Consider the following 17,676-nt stretch of genomic DNA (forward strand, 5'->3'; position numbering starts at 1 on the left):
CAAACATCTCGGCGCAAGACGTACTTCTCGCGCTTAAAGAGTCCCTCTTTTGCACTAAGCGTCGTACAGCCTCTACGCGAGCCATACTGGCCCTGGATATCCCTAAGGCTTTCGACACAATAAGCCATGACCATATCCTCACGACATTAGCCACCACCGGGTGTGGCACCCGCATATGGCAATATATTCGGGCCTTCCTTCAGGGGCGCACGGCAGATCTCCACCTTGGGGATATTGCCTCCCAGCCTTTCCCCCTGCCTAACCGGGGAACCCAAACAGGCGACAAGCGCGGGCTCGGGCTCTTGAGAGACAACACGGCTCCCGACCCGGTGTATATTATGTAGACGTAGCAGGCCCATCGCCCACGGAATTTTACACGGCCGCTGTCGTTCACCAGGAAATGCACGTTGATGGACTCTCTTTTCGAGCCCCGAATTCAATGCGAGCCGAGGAAGTAGCGATAGCGCTTGCTGCCGCCCACGCCAATTCGAGAATCATCATTACGGACTCCCGAAAAGCATGTGATCATTACTTGGCAGGGGAGATCTGCCCCTTAGCTGCTTGCATTCTAAGGCGGACTGCCACTGATCCAACACCCAAAAGAATCATTTGGGCTCCTGGCCACCAGGGCTTACGAGGTAATGAGGCCGCTGACGCGGCTGCCCGAGCGCTTACTCACCGGGCTCCTCATCCCAGCTCTTCTGGCTCGGAGACTAACCAGCCGCTGCTGCGATTCAAGGAAATTATAACACATTATAGCGACATCCACCGCCTTTTCCCGGCCCCTGCAAAGGGGCTGAGTAAGACGGAGGAGCGAACTTTAAGGCGCCTGCAGACAGGTACTCTACTCTGTCCTGCAATCTTAAAGCATTACGATCCTAACACGGATGGGCGATGCCCACACTGTGGGGAGACCTGTGATATCTTCCACATGGTGTGGGCATGTACTCAAAATCCCCACCTCCCCCCTTCCCCTACCCCTTCCAGAGAGGCATGGGAGACTGCCCTTCTCAACTGCTCCTCGCTTGAGTCCCAAAGGGCTCTGGTGAAACGGGCTAGAGACGGGGCATTGTCATGCGGTGTCCCGGACTAGGGACGCCGACCATGTAGCGTGGCCACTCTGTGGCTCCCAAACTCTATTTCAGAAATTAAAAGTTTTCACCACCACCACCACCACAAGGGGCGGTTCTATCACCTTTACTCTTTAACATTGCCCTAGCGCCACTGGCAAAGGCCCTTGCTGCTGTCCCAGGGCTCCACACAGCCATATACGCGGATGATATAACCCTCTGGACAACGGGAGGATCCCTTGGAACAGCCCAGGATATCCTGCAATCTGCCATAGACATCACCACCACTCATTTAGCAAACACAGGCCTCCGTTGCTCTCCAAATAAATCGGAACTCCTGCAGCTGAAACCCCTCCCCAGTGACCCCCCGATTGAACTGCACATGTACGGGAATCCAGTGCCCATTGTGCCTCAGGTGAAGATTCTCGGCCTTCTAATTAACAACACACTCGATGCAACCGCCACCCTTCAGCTCTTGCAGAGACAGACGAAACAGGTCGCTGCACTTATCAGGCGGGTGGCAGCACGCAATCATGGGCTGTCTGAACGCGAGACCCTCAATATGACAAATGCACTAATCATTAGCCGCATTACATATCGCCTTCCATACCACATACTCACTCAGCGGCAAAGACAACAGGCAGACATCCTAATACGCACGGCTGTCACCTCTGCCTTACGTCTTCCACGGACGGTTAGCACGAAACGTCTCCTGGCCACTGGTACCCACAATACAGTGATGGAATTAATAGAGGCTCAGCGTACCAACCAATTAGTCCGCCTGAGTCGCACGGAAACAGGACAATGCCTACTGCGACAGCTACGTCTCAATCCACCAATTCCCACCCCAACAAGTCCTACACCTTACATGATTTCTCTGCGCACGCAGGATCACATATATCAGAAGCCCCTACCGCGCAATATGAGTGCTAGTCTCCATCACGGTAGGCGGCAGGCACGAGCGAGCTATTACACGAAAACATACAGCAACCGCTCCGATATCCTTTATGTCGACGCGGCACAAAATTCTAAACCAGGATATTTCACGGCAGTCGCAGCCTATGAAGACGGCACAGTGGGGGCCGCTGCCACTATTCGAACTAATTCGCCTGCAGAGGCGGAAGGAGCCGCCATCGCACTTGCTCTGGCCCACTCCATCATTGACAAAAACATAACAGAAATTTGCACAGATTCACAGGCCGCGTACCGCCACTACCTACAGGGCGTGGCGACTCCGGCAACACACCGTATTCTTACCACGGCCACCTCTCTCGACCGAACGGTTACTCTGTCGTGGGTCCCTGGGCATGCCTCGATCCCCGGTAATGAGCGCGTTCATGCGCTGGCCCGAGAACTCTCCTCCCGGACCCCGGAGGATCAGGCACCCAACCCATATCACCAAATTACCACATTTTACAAATTCAGCCGCATGACACTGCCACCACCCCACAGTACCTTGTCGCCCTTATCCAGCGCCACATGGCGGCAATTACAGACAGGCTGCTTTATTTCACCCCACCGCCTCTCATGCTTTCATCCCACCTTTCCTCCTGATTGTAACACCTGTGGCGTGCCCAAATCCACACTTTTCCATTACCTTTGGGAATGTCCTTCCCCAAAGGCAGTATCCCCCATCCCCAATCCCACTCATTCTTCCTGGGAGGCTGCTTTACGGACCGCTCAGCCCGCCGGCCAGAAATGGCTAGTGGATCGGGCTTTACGTGAAGCACTAGCCCGTGGACTCCTGGACCAGTAGGGGACCACCCTGGAAGATTTTTTTTTTGTGTAATAAAGTTGTTTCCATCCATCCATCCACCGAGATATGTGAGACAGTTACTGCGTAATTTCCTTTCCTCAAATACAATTTTCATTTTCTTCATCACGGCTCCTCTTTATCTATCTTCTTTCACTCCCACCTCCCTTCCTCTACGGTGCGGTTCAGGTGTCCACCGAGATGACAGAGAATTACAGAGGAGGAGACACCAAAATCGCTGTGGCGGCGGTGGTCGATTCGTCTTTACGCGAAATGACCAGCGCGTCTCTCCGAGGCTGCACAGCTGCAGAGTCCGAGGAAGTAGCCGTTGCTCTAGCGGTGGCGGAGGGCTATAGAACCGGGCGGTCGCTAACAATACTCACCGACTCTCAAACAGCCTGCCGAAATTACATGAATGGCAGGATAGGTCGTCACGCGCTCCGTATACTCCTCGCAGCGAGCGACAGAATTAAAAACCAGGAAGAACAAAGCGACAAGATCCCACACAAAATTGTGTGGGTTCCGGGGCACACGGGGGTGGCAGGGAACCAAGAGGCCGACAGGATAGCTCGAGGATACATTACTTTCCGAGCATCCGATGAGCCCGCGGAACTCGCGCCAGCACCCAGGGATTACTCGGCCATACTACAAAACTACAGAGGCAGAAGATTGCGGTATCCCCCACCGCACAAATCTCTCAGCAGAGAGGAAGCTGTCACTTGGAGACAATTACAAACAGGCTCTTTCCCAAACCTACATATACTAAACAAAATGCACCCTACCATATACGCGGACAAATGTCCCTGGTGCGACGGAAAACCTACTCTCTATCACATCACATGGGCCCGCCAAAAGATAGACGTGGTCCCCAAAATACAAAACCCGAGTGCGGAGCAGTGGGAGACTCTGCTGTCCAGCGACCGCTGTGAAGACCAAGAAGGTCTGGTACAGCGAGCTCAACGGGCGGCAGTGGCCAGCGGAGCCCTGGACTGAGGGCAACCGACCACTGATTAGAGGCGGACGACTTCGACAGAGAAGACTCCTGGGGGTAAAATCAAGGAGAAACGTCTCTGAAGATGCTCCCAAACCGCAGGAAAAAGGACTAGAGTAAAATAAAGTTTTTCCTTCCTTTTCCTTCCTGCGCCATTTCATTTCCTCAAAAAGCGTTGCGTTCAAAGGGCAAGGCATCGCGCCGAACGGGTGGTGGCGTTCCGTGGACTCCCTGGCAGCGCTACAACGCGCTGTCGCGTTCCACTCCTAAAGGCGAAGCTTAAGCGTCATTAATTAGCAGTTAATTAGTATTCAGGCATTAATCAGTAATTAACAATTAATTAGTGATTTGCCATCACTTAGTAATTAGTACTCAATTATATGTGACGCCACCAGTGCCACAGAAACAGCGAAGGTGGTGTGGAAAACGCTTCCGCCTCTACCCACTTTAGACAGTCAAAGTGCCCCCTGAATTTTTTTGCAATGTAGGTATAAATGAGAGTGCCAGGAAAGCAGGTTATAGCGCATGTAGTGTCTATAACTTGTCTTTTCGCGTCGTTTTGTGGCGCTTTTTATTAAAATGTGAAAATGTAAGGTTATTTTACTCACTTTTTGGAAACTGTAGCATGAACTTATTATGCTGATACCCTTTTCCGCAAAAATATTTTATCTATAAATGCCTCTGATTTCTCTTTAACAGGTGACTAATTTGACGCCTTACTGCATATTCAAAGGGGCTCTGGATAACCTCACACGATGTGCCGCATACGGTGGGTCTCCAATTGCAACAGCTGAAAGAGGTCGTTTCCGAGGGATATTGGCCTGCCTGTTCTGGATGTCGGGGTGCTTTTGTGACTGGTACGGTAGCAGAGGTGCCTCCTACTGTTGCTGAACTCTCTCATTAGAACCCTGTCGGTTGGAGCATAAAGAATGCAAAGCGATTCAGTCGCTTTCTTGATCGCCATTTTGGTGGGCAGCAATTCCAACTACTTGAACATTTTTCTCTCGTTTTAGAAAATGCGCCACACGGAGTACGAGTGAATGCCATCAAGTAAGCGAACTGTATTGATCCTATTTCGTTTTTTTTTCTGCGGGGCGCTGTACAACATACTCTGCTACGTGCGTGGAAGACAGGCTGGTTATATAGAAGTATGCTTAATGGTGCGCATGTTGGCGCTAACGTGAAGAACTTTTAGCACACTTGACAAAAAACAAAAGGCTGTGTTGCTAATTTAATGTCCCTAAACTGCACTTAATCATTGCAGTTAAGATGGTGGTAACACAGCCTGTCGCCAATTTGCTTCTGTCGTGTCCGGTCGCTGTGTTGAATGCAGCGAAAGACGCACACGGTACTTTAAGACTTCGTTTATTTAAAGCCGATGAGGGTGCGACCAGCGTCGACCGAGGCAGGAGCCGAACTGGCCGCCCGAAGAAAGGAGGGAGCGGAGAAGCGTCCACGGGAGGGAGTGGCTTCCCAAAACAGGAGGAGGATGCGGGGGCGCACCATGGGGGGGCATCTGGCGACAGCGTGCGACGAGGGGCAAGTGGTCGTTAGGAGGAGGATGCGAGTGGTTGTTAGGAGGAGGATGCGAGTGGTCGTTAGGAGGAGGATGCGAGTGGTCGTTAGGAGGAGGATGCGGGGGCGCACACACACAAAAGCAATAAGGGGACACAACACTTCCTTCCCCCTTAGAAAGTTGCCTGGTATCGTGCAGGGGGTCGGCGCTCACGCGTGGAGGCGCGCTGGCTTTGTGCGCTCGGGGGAGAAACACTTGTAGGCTGGCTGTTGTTCGCTGTGTCTCCTAGGTCTGTCCTGGGCGAAGTCTCTTCTTCCGGGAAGAGGTGCCAGGCTATGTGGGAAGATGGTGCACGTGTTCTCTCCGCTGGCGGACAGCTCTCAGACGGCGTCGTAAATCTACGCAGCTGGTTGAGATGTCGGCGTGCTACTGTGCCATGTATGTTGACGAGCCAAGAGCGCAGGCCTATGCGTCTGACAATTGTAGCTTCCTCCCAGCGTGGCTTTTTCAGAAACTGTCGGGCGAGGACGCGCTGCCCCTCATTAAGCGTGCCGCAGCGCGGAATTGCTTTTTCTTCCCGGAACGTCTCTGCCTTTGGCTCGGGGAGGATGGCTGTGAGCTGGGTTCGCATTTCACGCTCGAACATCATTTTCGAGGGGGTTTCGCCTGTTGTGCTCTGAACCGTCGTGTGCTGCTTGAAGAGAAAGCGCGCAAGGCGGCGCTGCAGCGAGCCTGTCTGATCTCTTTCAAGGGCGCGTTTTAGCTCTGCTACATAGCGCTCGGCTTGTCCGTTTGTCGCTGGGTGGTAGGGGGCCGATGTAACTGATGAGATCCCGTTGTCGCGATAAAACTTGAGGATCTCCGCAGACACAAACGGTGTTCCGTTGTCCGACACTACCTTGCGCGGCAGGCCGAACGTTGCAAATAGTGATCGGAGGTTGTCAATGACTGCTGCCGAAGTCGTCTGTCCCATTTGCCTTATCTCAAGCCACTTTGTGTAGGCATCTACGACCACAAGGAAAGTGCAGCCCTCAATTGGTCCTGCAAAATCAATGTGCAGTGTGTGCCATGGTGTGTCTGGCTTTTCCCATTCTGGGACAGGAGCTTTCGGCGGGGCGCTCCGGCTGCTCTGGCAAGGCTTGCATTCTCGCACCACTGTTTCGATGTCGTTGTCAATGCCAGGCCACCACATGTAGCTTCTGGCACACTTTTTCATTGCAACGATGCCCCGATGTCCGGCGTGGATGAGAGACATAGCTTGTGCGCGTAGTTCTCTCGGCATCACAACTCGGGACCCAAATATGATGCAGCCGCGATGGGTGCTCAACTCTGTAGCTCGCCTGCGGTAAGCGTCGAAGTTGTCCCCTTTGAGTTTATGCACGTTGCCTTGTTGAACAGCTGTGTAAACTAGCCGGAGAGCTGCGCACTTCTGCGTAGATGCTGCAACTGTGCCTGCTGTAAGCGGAGGTTCTGGCAGTGCTTCGAACATCAGAACGTCTCCTGGTGGAAATGGTTCGTCAACAGTTGCGTCTAGTGGCAGACGGCTTAGCGCATCGGCGTTTTGATGTTTACTCCCATTGCGGTAGACCAGAGCGTAGTCATACGCTGAGAGTTTGATGCACCAACGTGTCATTCGCGGAGACAAAGTTGGTGGCATAGGCCTTTGTGGTCCCAGAATGCCCAATAGCGGTCGGTGATCGGTTATAAAGGTCACCTTCCGGCCGGCAATGTACTGGTGAAAATGTGTCGCCGCGTAGACGATGGCTAGCCCTTCTTTGTCAAGTTGCGCGTAGTTGCGTTCTGCTTGCGACAACGTACGTGAGGCGAAGGCGATGGGAGCTTCCCTTCCTTGCTCGTCAGTTTGCGATAGAACCGCGCCGACTCCGTACGGTGATGCGTCGCAAGCCAAAAGCAGAGGCTTCCTTTCGTCGTAGTGGCGGAGGACTGTACATCTTCGAATCAGGTCTTTCAGGGCATCGAATGACTGCTGATGGCGTGGCGACCATGTCCATGTCACATCTTTCCGAAGGAGTTGGTATAAGTCGTTGGCCACGGTAGCTCTTTTTTCCAAGAACCGGTCGTAGAACGTCAAGAGTCCGAGAAAAGCCTGTAGCTCCTGCTTGTTTGTTGGAGCTCGTGCTTCTGTGATCGCTCGCACTTTAAGTGTTGTGTCCCCTTATTGCTTTTGTGTGTGTGCGCCCCCGCATCCTCCTCCTAACGACCACTCGCATCCTCCTCCTAACGACCACTCGCATCCTCCTCCTAACGACCACTCGCATCCTCCTCCTAACGACCACTTGCCCCTCGTCGCACGCTGTCGCCAGATGCCCCCCCCATGGTGCGCCCCCGCATCCTCCTCCTGTTTTGGGAAGGCACTCCCTCCCGTGGACGCTTCTCCGCTCCCTCCTTTCTTCGGGCGGCCAGTTCGGCTCCTGCCTCGGTCGACGCTGGTCGCACCCTCATCGGCTTTAAATAAACGAAGTCTTAAAGTACCGTGTGCGTCTTTCGATATGCCCTCGCTTGTGGCAAAAATTACACGTGGCTGACTGAAATCGACATCCCTGGGGGTTGTGTTGGTCGTCACACCGCCAGCAGCGTTGTGCCTTTTTGACCGATTTTACAACAACAGAAGGCTTGCGCACCTGGTTGCTTGTCTGGTGTACCGGCTCGGTGTTCCGGCGAATCCCTCTCTGCTGGTGACCGGCGCTCTCCGCTCGAACGGCGATGTCGTAAGCTTTGCTGAATGTGAGGTCCTTCTCAGCGAACAGGCGCTGCTGCAGTGACTCGTCACTCAGTCCGCACACAAATCTGTCGCGTAACATCACGTCCAATAGAAGCATGGTGGTGTTAGCAGAAGAAGCTGCGTCTCCCTCCTGCCCGGTAGCTGTTGTCGACAGCGTTCCAAAATTGCAGTCGGCAGCGAGCTTCTTGAGCGCGGCTACGTAGGCGCTCACAGTTTCTCCTCCCAGTTGATCTCGTCGTTGGAAGCGAGCCCGGCTGTAGACCTCGGATGGCCTTGGGTCGTAGTGCTTATGCAGCGCTTTTACGATGTCGTCGTAAGACACTGCCGCTGGTGTGCTTGGCTGAATAAGGGCGCAGACAGTATCGTAGGTCTGCTCCCCGCACAGCGTCAGCAGGTTGGCCCTCTTCAAGGCTGGGTCTGTGATGTTGTTAGCTTCAAAGTAGAACTGAAGGCGTCCAACCCACGATGACCACGATGAGCCGTTGAACTCTGGTATCTGATTGGGAAACCCTCGCGTAGCCATGGCTTGTCAATAGCGTTGCGTAGCGCGGGTCGAATCCACTTTCTCGTCGCCACTGTCGTGTCCGGTCGCTGTGTTGAATGCAGCGAAAGACGCACACGGTACTTTAAGACTTCGTTTATTTAAAGCCGATGAGGGTGCGACCAGCGTCGACCGAGGCAGGAGCCGAACTGGCCGCCCGAAGAAAGGAGGGAGCGGAGAAGCGTCCACGGGAGGGAGTGGCTTCCCAAAACAGGAGGAGGATGCGGGGGCGCACCATGGGGGGGCATCTGGCGACAGCGTGCGACGAGGGGCAAGTGGTCGTTAGGAGGAGGATGCGAGTGGTCGTTAGGAGGAGGATGCGAGTGGTCGTTAGGAGGAGGATGCGAGTGGTCGTTAGGAGGAGGATGCGGGGGCGCACACACACAAAAGCAATAAGGGGACACAACAGCTTCCAAGATTTCAAGCTCCCCAACCTTTAAAAACGCCAAAGGTTAATTTGGAAACCACCCGGGCGTCGCAATGGTATTCTCGGCGCCTAATCAGTAGTTACGTGTCTACAAAAGAGTGAATGTGGACAACAAAGATTCTGAGATTCTGGGGAATGCGTGGATGGGCGGGAGGGGAGGGGGTGTAGCTGTAACTCTGTTTTGCTCAGTGGTAGGAAGAAGTCGTATGTTGTGCTCTGGTGCCGTGGGGCAGTAATTCCAAAAATTAAACAGGCGGATGTCTAGTGACAAAGTCCGCCAAATGAGTAACCTCGGGAAGTTTCGGATGCAGAGACTGGAGCTCCGCACCGTTGTAGGAAGAGTATAGTGTGATAGGCAAGAGTTGGCCCAGCTGATAAGGGAGATATTAGAACCTGATAGCGTAGACTAATTGTGGGATCACTATAATGACCCTCTATCTTCAGTGTTGTTGCTGGGAGTGTTCACGGAAAGAACTAATGGAATTAAAGTGACGAAAGATACCAGTGCTCTCCGATAGCTTAATAAAAAATAAAATACTGGCTAGCCATCCAGCAAAGATTCACTGTCAGCCTTGTATTATGCTCTTTGTTTTACTAACCTGTACTACTTTTGCGCTGTATTGCTATGGCTTTCCAGGCACAGTTCACCAAGAAGCGCTTTTACCCTTTCTACCATGTCAGCATTGCACTTGCTTGCTTAAAACGTAGTACATATGATGGAATTGTAGCGCTGACATCTAAAATTTTACTGTCACAAGAGAAAGTTAATGCAGTGCTAATTGCAATTTTTTCCCTAGCCCCGGTGTTATCAAGACTGCTTTAGCCAAACAGCCTGGCACGAACATGGAGCAACACCTGGAGGTCTGTGGTGAAATTACCGATTCTCGAGTCCGAAGTGCAAAATTAGAAACGCATATATGAAGTTCGAAAGGGAATCGTCCTGCAAATTGCACACTTTTAAAAACGTTTGCAGATTCCATCCATGTGTTTGTTTCTAGCATAGAGAGCTATTTTTTTCCTTCTTTAACCTGAGAGGAAACCCACTAGTCTTCCTCATGGCTTGCTTGAGAATTTCTTTAAAACTGCTCGCCAACTTGAATAACCACACTAATATAAACGGACGTTTTGGGATCTTTCTTTACGCAAAGCCAAATCCTTCTTTAACCTGAGAGGAAACCCACTACTCTTCCTCATGGCTTGCTTGAGAGTTGCTTTCTAAAACTGCTCTCCAACTTGAATAACCACACTTATATAAACGGGTGTTTTGGGTTCTTTCTTTATGCAAAGCCAAATTCATAACCTCACAGAATGAATCGGCTCAATTACTTGTTCTGTTTTGTGGGAATTTCCTCTCACAGATAGGGTGCAAATATTTTTCGAGTTCGCAGACGACGTAAGCCTACAGGGAATCTGCTTTGTGCCAGTAGCAGTGCTGTTGCTTTAAGTGAAATAATAGGCAGTATTTGTTGCACAAAAATTGGTGTTGCGTATTCATGCAGCGCTAACGTGATAATGCCTACAGCACACCGATGGCATAACGCTTTCCGAAGTGTAACACTTTACGATTTAGCTCATAGGCAGCGTAGAATTGTGGGAGGGCCCTTCGCTGTGGGGTTTTGGTTTTTCCATAATTGTGGCCGCTGGGGGGGGGGGGGGAGGAGTTAAAATCGGTGATACACTGTGAGCGCTAATTCCGGTGCAAATCGAATTATTCAGCAACACTTTTCCATAATTGTAGTTTTTACTGGTCATTTTTTTGCAGCAAACTATATTTACTATTAGAGCTCGTTTTTGTGCAGGACATTCCGTGCTCTCTATTTTATCATTTTCAATGAACAATATGGAAATGCCTTGTAAAAGAAAAAATCTACTTACTTCATCTGATTTAAATTTTTTATTTATTATAATGATTTCTTTTCGTAAATTAGCATCTCGAGTGCAATACGTTCTGTGGGGTTTCCCTTCTTCCCGCCCGCCTTGGTTCGTACACTGCGAAAACAGTAATTCATTGTCGGGGCGACTATTTTAAACGCACAGGAGCCTTGTGGCCGGATGTTGTTAGCGTGAATAGCGCCCTACAAAATGATGCGTATAATAAATCGGCTCAACTGCCATGCGTTTGCCTCTCGTTTCTGTACCGCGCTTTTCGACATTTTTTTTTCTCAAATTAAGCCTTGTGTGAAAGGAAGCGTTAATAGCTTGCACTGCAAACAGCCATCTGAAAGGAGCGCGAGATATCTGTTAGTCTCCGTGCGGTGTCACCAGCTCTTTGTGTGGGAGGTCTGTAGTGCACTACTTTTGGAGGGAGGTCGGGTTTCGCCCGATTTTTAAGTAATTTTGTTCTGAGTGCAGGAATCGAATAAAAACGGCGAGCTTTATAAAATATTGCTAGGTGCCTTAAAACAAGACGGAAAGGCTTGAAAGTTGCTTTCAGGTAGCAGTTAAAAATTAGGGTTTTCTCTTTGGAACCTTGCTACGAAAAAGCATTATGGTAATAGGGAATCGGAGCAGCTTCAGCAGTGGTGCTTTGGGCGAGCTTACTCTGGTACAGCATGATGCCCCGCAAACAGTACCCAAGAGGTATTTCATGAAATTCTATCTGAAAGCACATGTAAAAAATTCAGGGGGCGCTTTGGCTCTCTAAAGTGCTGCAAGGCGCAAGCGTTTCCTGGCGGTCTGTTTGGTTTTTATTTATTAATTATTTTTCTTATTTTATGTTTTCATTTAATTTTTCATTTATTTTTTATTTTTTCCTTTTCTTATTTTTATTGTTTTTTTATTTTTTCTTTCCGTATTTTCATTCTATTTATGAGACCCACGCATTCACTTGATGAGCCTTTATTCATGGTCAAACCTTGAGCCTTCATGGCGGAGTGGTAGCGTCTCCGCTTCAAATGCCAGAGGCCCTGGTTCGATTCCCAGCCTCGACGCAGTTTCCTTTAAGTAGTGGCGCCGAAACGCGGACAAATCTGCCGACACAGCTGCTAACGACAGTATGAGGCATTAAAGGCTTCCGCCTTAATATTGGTAGTTCATGGCGGAGTAAGCTACGTTACTCAGTGTTCCGTTTCTTTCTTCTGTCCATGCGTCTTAACGTACCCGTGAAGGCCCTTGAGAAATACACCGCCGACGCTCACGCCATGGGTCGAGTGGGGCAGCCGGAGGAAGTGGCCCGCTGCATCGCCTTCCTGGCCTCGGACGACGCCTCCTTTGTCACCGGAATCACGATGCCCGTGGACGGGGGCTTGCTGCTCGTGTCCAGTCTGTCCGCCAACTGGGAGAAGATGCAGAAGGCAGCCTGAGAAGGCGATACTACAGATCACCGAACCAGTTTTACCGCCACATTAGTGAATAGGAATTTAGACGGCAAAATAAAACGAAACTTGTTGCTTGACTGTCAGTGTGATTGCTGGTCTAGAAAAGGTCCGCAGCTTTTTTCATACACCAAATATATGATGATTTGGCCACTCTTTCAAGAGATGTGTGTGCGGACTGCTTTAGGCAGACAAGTGAGCCTGCACCAATGCGAACTAAAGTAATAAAGGAGAACGTGCAGAGTCATCGTCAAATTAAGCGGGAAGGTAAGAGACAAACAACAGCTCTAAGAAGGAAAGTATCGGAAACGTACGCAGTGGTACTCGTATGTTCGATTCTATTTAGTATTAGATGCTCTCGTATGGTTGTTGGCTTTGCGGATACCTCGTTCGAGTTTAATTTAACGCTAACAGTGCGTATCTACGGCAAGTAGTGATAGTTGTCCGAACTGCAAGAGGCAAATACCTAGGAGAATAAGAACTGGGAGGAGTGCACTTGGCAGGTGCTCACGCGTGGTGAATAGCAGCACGCCAGCATCTATCAAGTGTATAGCATATAGAAGTTGCACCTATCCGGCACTCACCTATTGGACAGGGATTAGAAGTAACGAAATGGTGCGTAAATAAATTGATGACACGGCGGGCAAGATGGAAAAAAATATGAATATTAAAAGGCTAACAGTTAACAGGTTTAACATTCATAGATAAGAAGAGCTGAGTGGGTAAGAGAACAAACTAGAGTTTATTCATTTATTTATTTATTTACAGAATACTGCACGCCCCCAGGCGGGCACTGGAAGGAGGGGCAAAAGTAACAGTAGTAGTACACAGAATACAATAATGAACAATAATGAATGAAGGGTAACAATAATGGACAAACATTGCAAAATAGTAAGATGGGATACATCAGTCATAACAGAAATCAAGGAAGGGGAAATTTTTATTGCAAAAACCCGAAAATACCGCTCAAAGTGGCTAAAGCATTAGGCAGTTCGTCCAGATTCAATTAAGTCAGTCAGGTTTGTTAGGTGAGATGGCAGTTGGTTCCATTCTTCTATTGTATGTGCAAAAAACACTTAAAAGCATTAGTTGTAGAATTATAAGCAGTTATTTGTTGCTCGTGCCGATGCCTCGTCTGATGGGTATCCAGTGGTTTTAGGTAGGAAACGGGGCTCATTAGCAACTTATTATGTTTTAGAAAGAACAAAAATTTAAGTCTTTGAATCTTACGTCGCAGCTGAAGCGCTGGAATATATTGTTACGTAGCCATTGGGGCTAGTAACCGAAAGGCTTTAATGGGGGTTGACCTGGACGGCATCGGAGAGCCAGCCAAGGGCACAGCACCCAGAGGAGGCCGGGGCCGAGCTTCTTCTTCTTTCACTCGCCGGTGCACGAGATGCGCAGTCGCGCGCGCTGAGTAAATTCTTCGGTACCAACTTCGGGGTCATGGCCGTGATGGGGCAACATGGCTTCTAACATGGTGGACACTTCGCGGCCCTACAACAGAGAGAAGGGCGTCATGCGCGTGGTGTCCTCTTGCGCCGTATTGTATGTACGCGAATGTGACGTACGGTAGGATGTCATCCCAAGACCGATGTTCAATATCCACGTAAATAGACAGTATGTTGGCGAGAGTTTTGTTGAAACGTTCGGTCAGACCATTCGTCTATGGATGGTAGGCGGTGGATTTACGGTGGGTAGTGCCACTCAGCTGCATGACGGATTCCAGCAGCTTGGCCGTGAAAGCTGTGCCTCGGTCTGTTATGACAATTGACAGGGCGCCGTGCCTGAAGATGATGCGCTCGACGAAATATTTCGCTGCTTCGGCTGCCGTGCCGCGTTCGAGGGCCTTTGTTTCTGCATAGCGCGTGAGGTAATCGGTCGCGACTATTATCCACCGGTTGCCCAAAAAGGAAGTTGGAAAAGGGCCCAACAAGTCCATGCCAACCTGCTGGAATGAAAGTCTGGGCACTTGGACATGCTGCACTAAACCGGCTGGCCTTACAGAGGGTATTTTCCGTCGCTGGCAATCGTGGCACGTCCGTACATAGTGGCGCACTGCCGCCGCAAGTTTGGGCCAGTAAAAAGTATTTTGAATGCGAGCCAAAGTTCGAGCATAGCCGAGGTGACCGGCGGTGGGCTCATCATGACATGCCTGCAAGACATCGTCGCGGAGAGTCTCTGGCACGACGAGGAGATAATCCCTTCCCGTTGGAGAAAAGTTGATCTTGTACAGCACGTCGTTTAAGAGACAAAACGAGGAGTGCGTTCTGGCGAAGGGACGGGGTACTTCCGTAGTACGCGCTTTCAGGAAGTCGATGAGTGGTGCGAGCCCCGGGTCCTCACGTTGGTGCTGCGAAACAGTGACTGCGTCGACAGTTGCGATGAGAGGGAAGTAGGGCTCTTCGTCGTCGTTCGCCGACTGGATAGGCGAACGGGACAAGCAGTCGGCGTCGTTGTGCTGGCGCCTGAACTTATAAACGACGGTCATGTCGAACTCCTCTTGACGTAAACTCCAACGTGCAAGGCGTCCAGAGGGATCGCGCAAGTTCGTTATCCAGCAAAGAGGATGATGGTCGCTCACGACCTGGAAGCGGCGACCATAAAGATACGGGCGAAATTTCATCACTGCCCAGACAACAGCAAGGCATTCTTTCTCGGTGATGGAACAATTGGATTCAGCACGGGACAAAGTCCGGCTAGCGTACGCGATGACTCGCTCAGCGCCATCCTGCCACTGTACGAGCACAGCGCCGAGGCATACATTGTTTGCATCCGTGTGAACCAGGGTCTAGGCATGGGCATCGAAGTGGGCAAGCACAGGCATTGTTTGCAAGCGGTGCCGTAATTCATAGAATGCCTTTTGCTGTTCGTCTGTCCAGGCGAAGGTGACATCTCGGGTAAAAGCGTCAACGGGGCAGCAATTCATGAAAAGTTTGCAATGAATCGGCGGTAATAGGCGCAGAGTCCCAAAAAACGCCGGACTGTCTTCTTGTCGGAGGGAGTAGGGAAGTTGGCGACGGCTGCAGTTTAGGCGGGATCGGGCTGAACACCTCGACGGCAGACAATGTGGCGCAGGAACAGGAGCTCTTCGTAACCAAAGTGACACTTTTCAGGTTTTGACGTGAGGCCGGCAGATCTTATAGCCCGTAGCACGGTGGAAAGACGTTGTAGGTGTTCCTCGAACGTTGGGGAAAACACAATAACGTCGTCCAGATATACTAGACAAGTTTGCCATTTAAGGCCGGATAAGACTGCGTCCATCATTCGCTGGAATGTCGCTGGAGCGGAGCACAATCCGAACGGTAGGGCCTTGAACTCGTAAAGTCCATCCGGCGTGACAAACGCTGTCTTCTCACGGTCCCGTTCGTCTACTTCGATCTGCCAATAACCGCTTTTGAGATCGAGCGAGGAGAAGTAGCGCGCATGGCGCAGCCGGTCCAAGGAGTCATCAATGCGTGGTAGCGGGTAGACGTCTTTTTTGTGACCTGGTTAGGTTTGCGGTAGACACAGAATCTCAGACTGCCATCGTTCTTCTTAACTAAGAAGACAGGTGACGCCCAGGGACTTCTCGATGGCTGTATGACACCGTCATTCAGCATTTCGTCTACCCCCCTCCACAGGGCCTCCGTGTGTGGTTTCTCTGCCCATCTTTCCCTGCTACCCCTCAGCAGCGGAAGGTATCGTTCCGGCTCCCATCTTCACCGGACTCCTTCTTTAGGAGGGGGGGGGGGGGGGGGGGGGGGGCTACTGTAGCAGTAGCAGCGGCCTCATGTGGTAGGAGCAGTACCAACCGCCGATGAAGATGACGCCGAAGTTCCGCCGAATGGAGCTCAACTCTCGTTCCAGTTGCACGCGCCTCTCGTCGGCACGCCATCTCACATTCTAACACTCCGGTCAGTAAAATCAATCACTTCTTTCATCGTGCCGGCTTCATACTTTTGGGCGCAACACATATGCCACCTGGTACTGGTACCACATCATTCACATTTTAAGTCTTTGTTGCCGCGGCGTAAGGTCATCAAGACTTTTTGACATAAAGGTAGGTATCAACGGCTTCTGCTCTGCTTTGATTGGGCATTGCTTGCCGACCAGGTTGTCATCGAATTTTCCACAAGCCCAAACCTTGGCAAGAGCTTTCTCTATTTGCGCATAGCGTTTCTCCGTGTCAGACAGAAGCCGGGAGGCATAAACGATGACCGAAAATTGCCACTGGTCTGTTTCTGTCGAATCACTGCTCCCAGTCCAAAGGAACAAGCGTCAGCACTGACCACCGTCTCCTTAGCAGGATCGTAGACCCCTAGCACTGGGCGAGATGAAAGTAGCTGCTTCCATTTGTCGAGCGCTTGCGGTTGAAGAATGTCCCAAACAAATTCTTGCTTTTTGACAGCAAATAAGTAAGCGGCTGGAGCAGGTCCGCAAGGTTGGGTACAAAGCGGGAAAGATATGTAACCATTCCGAGCAGTCTTTGCAACTCGCTTCTACTTGTGGGACTGGCCATTTTTAGATGGCTTCAACATTTTTTTCGTCGAGTTTGATTCCGTGCTGGTCAAGCTTGCGACCTAGGAATGTCAGCTGGTCGAGGTGAAACAGGCACTTGTTCTCGTTTAGCGTGACACTAGCCTCAGTTAGTCATCGAAGGTGCGAAGTGTCTCGCTGGGCTCTATTGCGTCTGAGCCCCAGATAAGGATGTCGTACATATGACACGCAAGTCTGTTGACACCTTCCAAAATTTTTGACATCTGCTTCTGGAAGTGCTCGGTAGCGGGCGCGATGAAAAATGGGAGCTTGTTGAAAGAAAACCTCCCGAATGGCATGATGAAGGTTGTAAGCTTCTTGCTGTATTAAGCCTGCGGAAGAGGAGAGAGACAACCAAGACGTCGTATACGTGTAACAAGTGAAGGCCGGCTAGTTGGTGGTTGACAATGGAATGCATATTGCAACCGCGCAAAACGACGCAGGACGAAGAGAGGAGAGCACAGGACAAGACGCGGAACTTCAACTAAAGTTTACTACTGGAAAAACACATTTATACAGGAACCGTAATCACACCTGATAAACAGCCGAAACCATCAAATAACACAGGCATAAGGGCGCGCGTGGCACAAGTTCGCATCTAGATAGTTTAACTCTTTCTTAAATAAAGATACTGAAGTTACTGAAACGGAGCATCAGCTCTACTTCAGTATCTTTATCTAAGAAAGAGTTAAACTATCTAGATGCGAACTTGTGCCACGCGCGCCCTTATGCCTGTGTTATTTGATGGTTTCGGCTGTTTATCAGGTGTGATTACGGTTCCTGTATAAATGTGGTTTTCCAGT

General features: G+C 50.6%; 1 protein-coding gene across 2 annotated transcripts in view; it reads left to right on the forward strand.

Moving 5' to 3' along the window:
* The window catches only part of LOC149361220 (uncharacterized), a 51,183-nt gene extending 38,753 nt beyond the window's left edge, over window positions 1–12,430 (forward strand). The window contains exons 6-9 of one of the 2 annotated variants that reach the window (XM_089572632.1): window positions 4,514–4,583; window positions 4,828–4,864; window positions 9,839–9,902; window positions 12,149–12,430. In XM_089572632.1, coding sequence (XP_089428758.1) covers window positions 4,514–4,583; window positions 4,828–4,864; window positions 9,839–9,902; window positions 12,149–12,343 — 366 coding nt within the window. In that variant the 3' untranslated portion in view covers window positions 12,344–12,430. The remainder of the gene's footprint in view (window positions 1–4,513; window positions 4,584–4,827; window positions 4,865–9,838; window positions 9,903–12,148) is intronic. The other variant, XM_089572633.1, reaches the window with a different exon arrangement.
* The last annotated feature ends 5,246 nt before the right edge of the window (window positions 12,431–17,676 follow it).

The sequence above is a fragment of the Amblyomma mixtum genome, chromosome 2 (genome assembly GCF_055824585.1).
Source record: "Amblyomma mixtum isolate Tamu chromosome 2, ASM5582458v1, whole genome shotgun sequence".
In the NCBI taxonomy this organism is placed as follows: Eukaryota; Metazoa; Arthropoda; class Arachnida; order Ixodida; family Ixodidae; genus Amblyomma; species Amblyomma mixtum.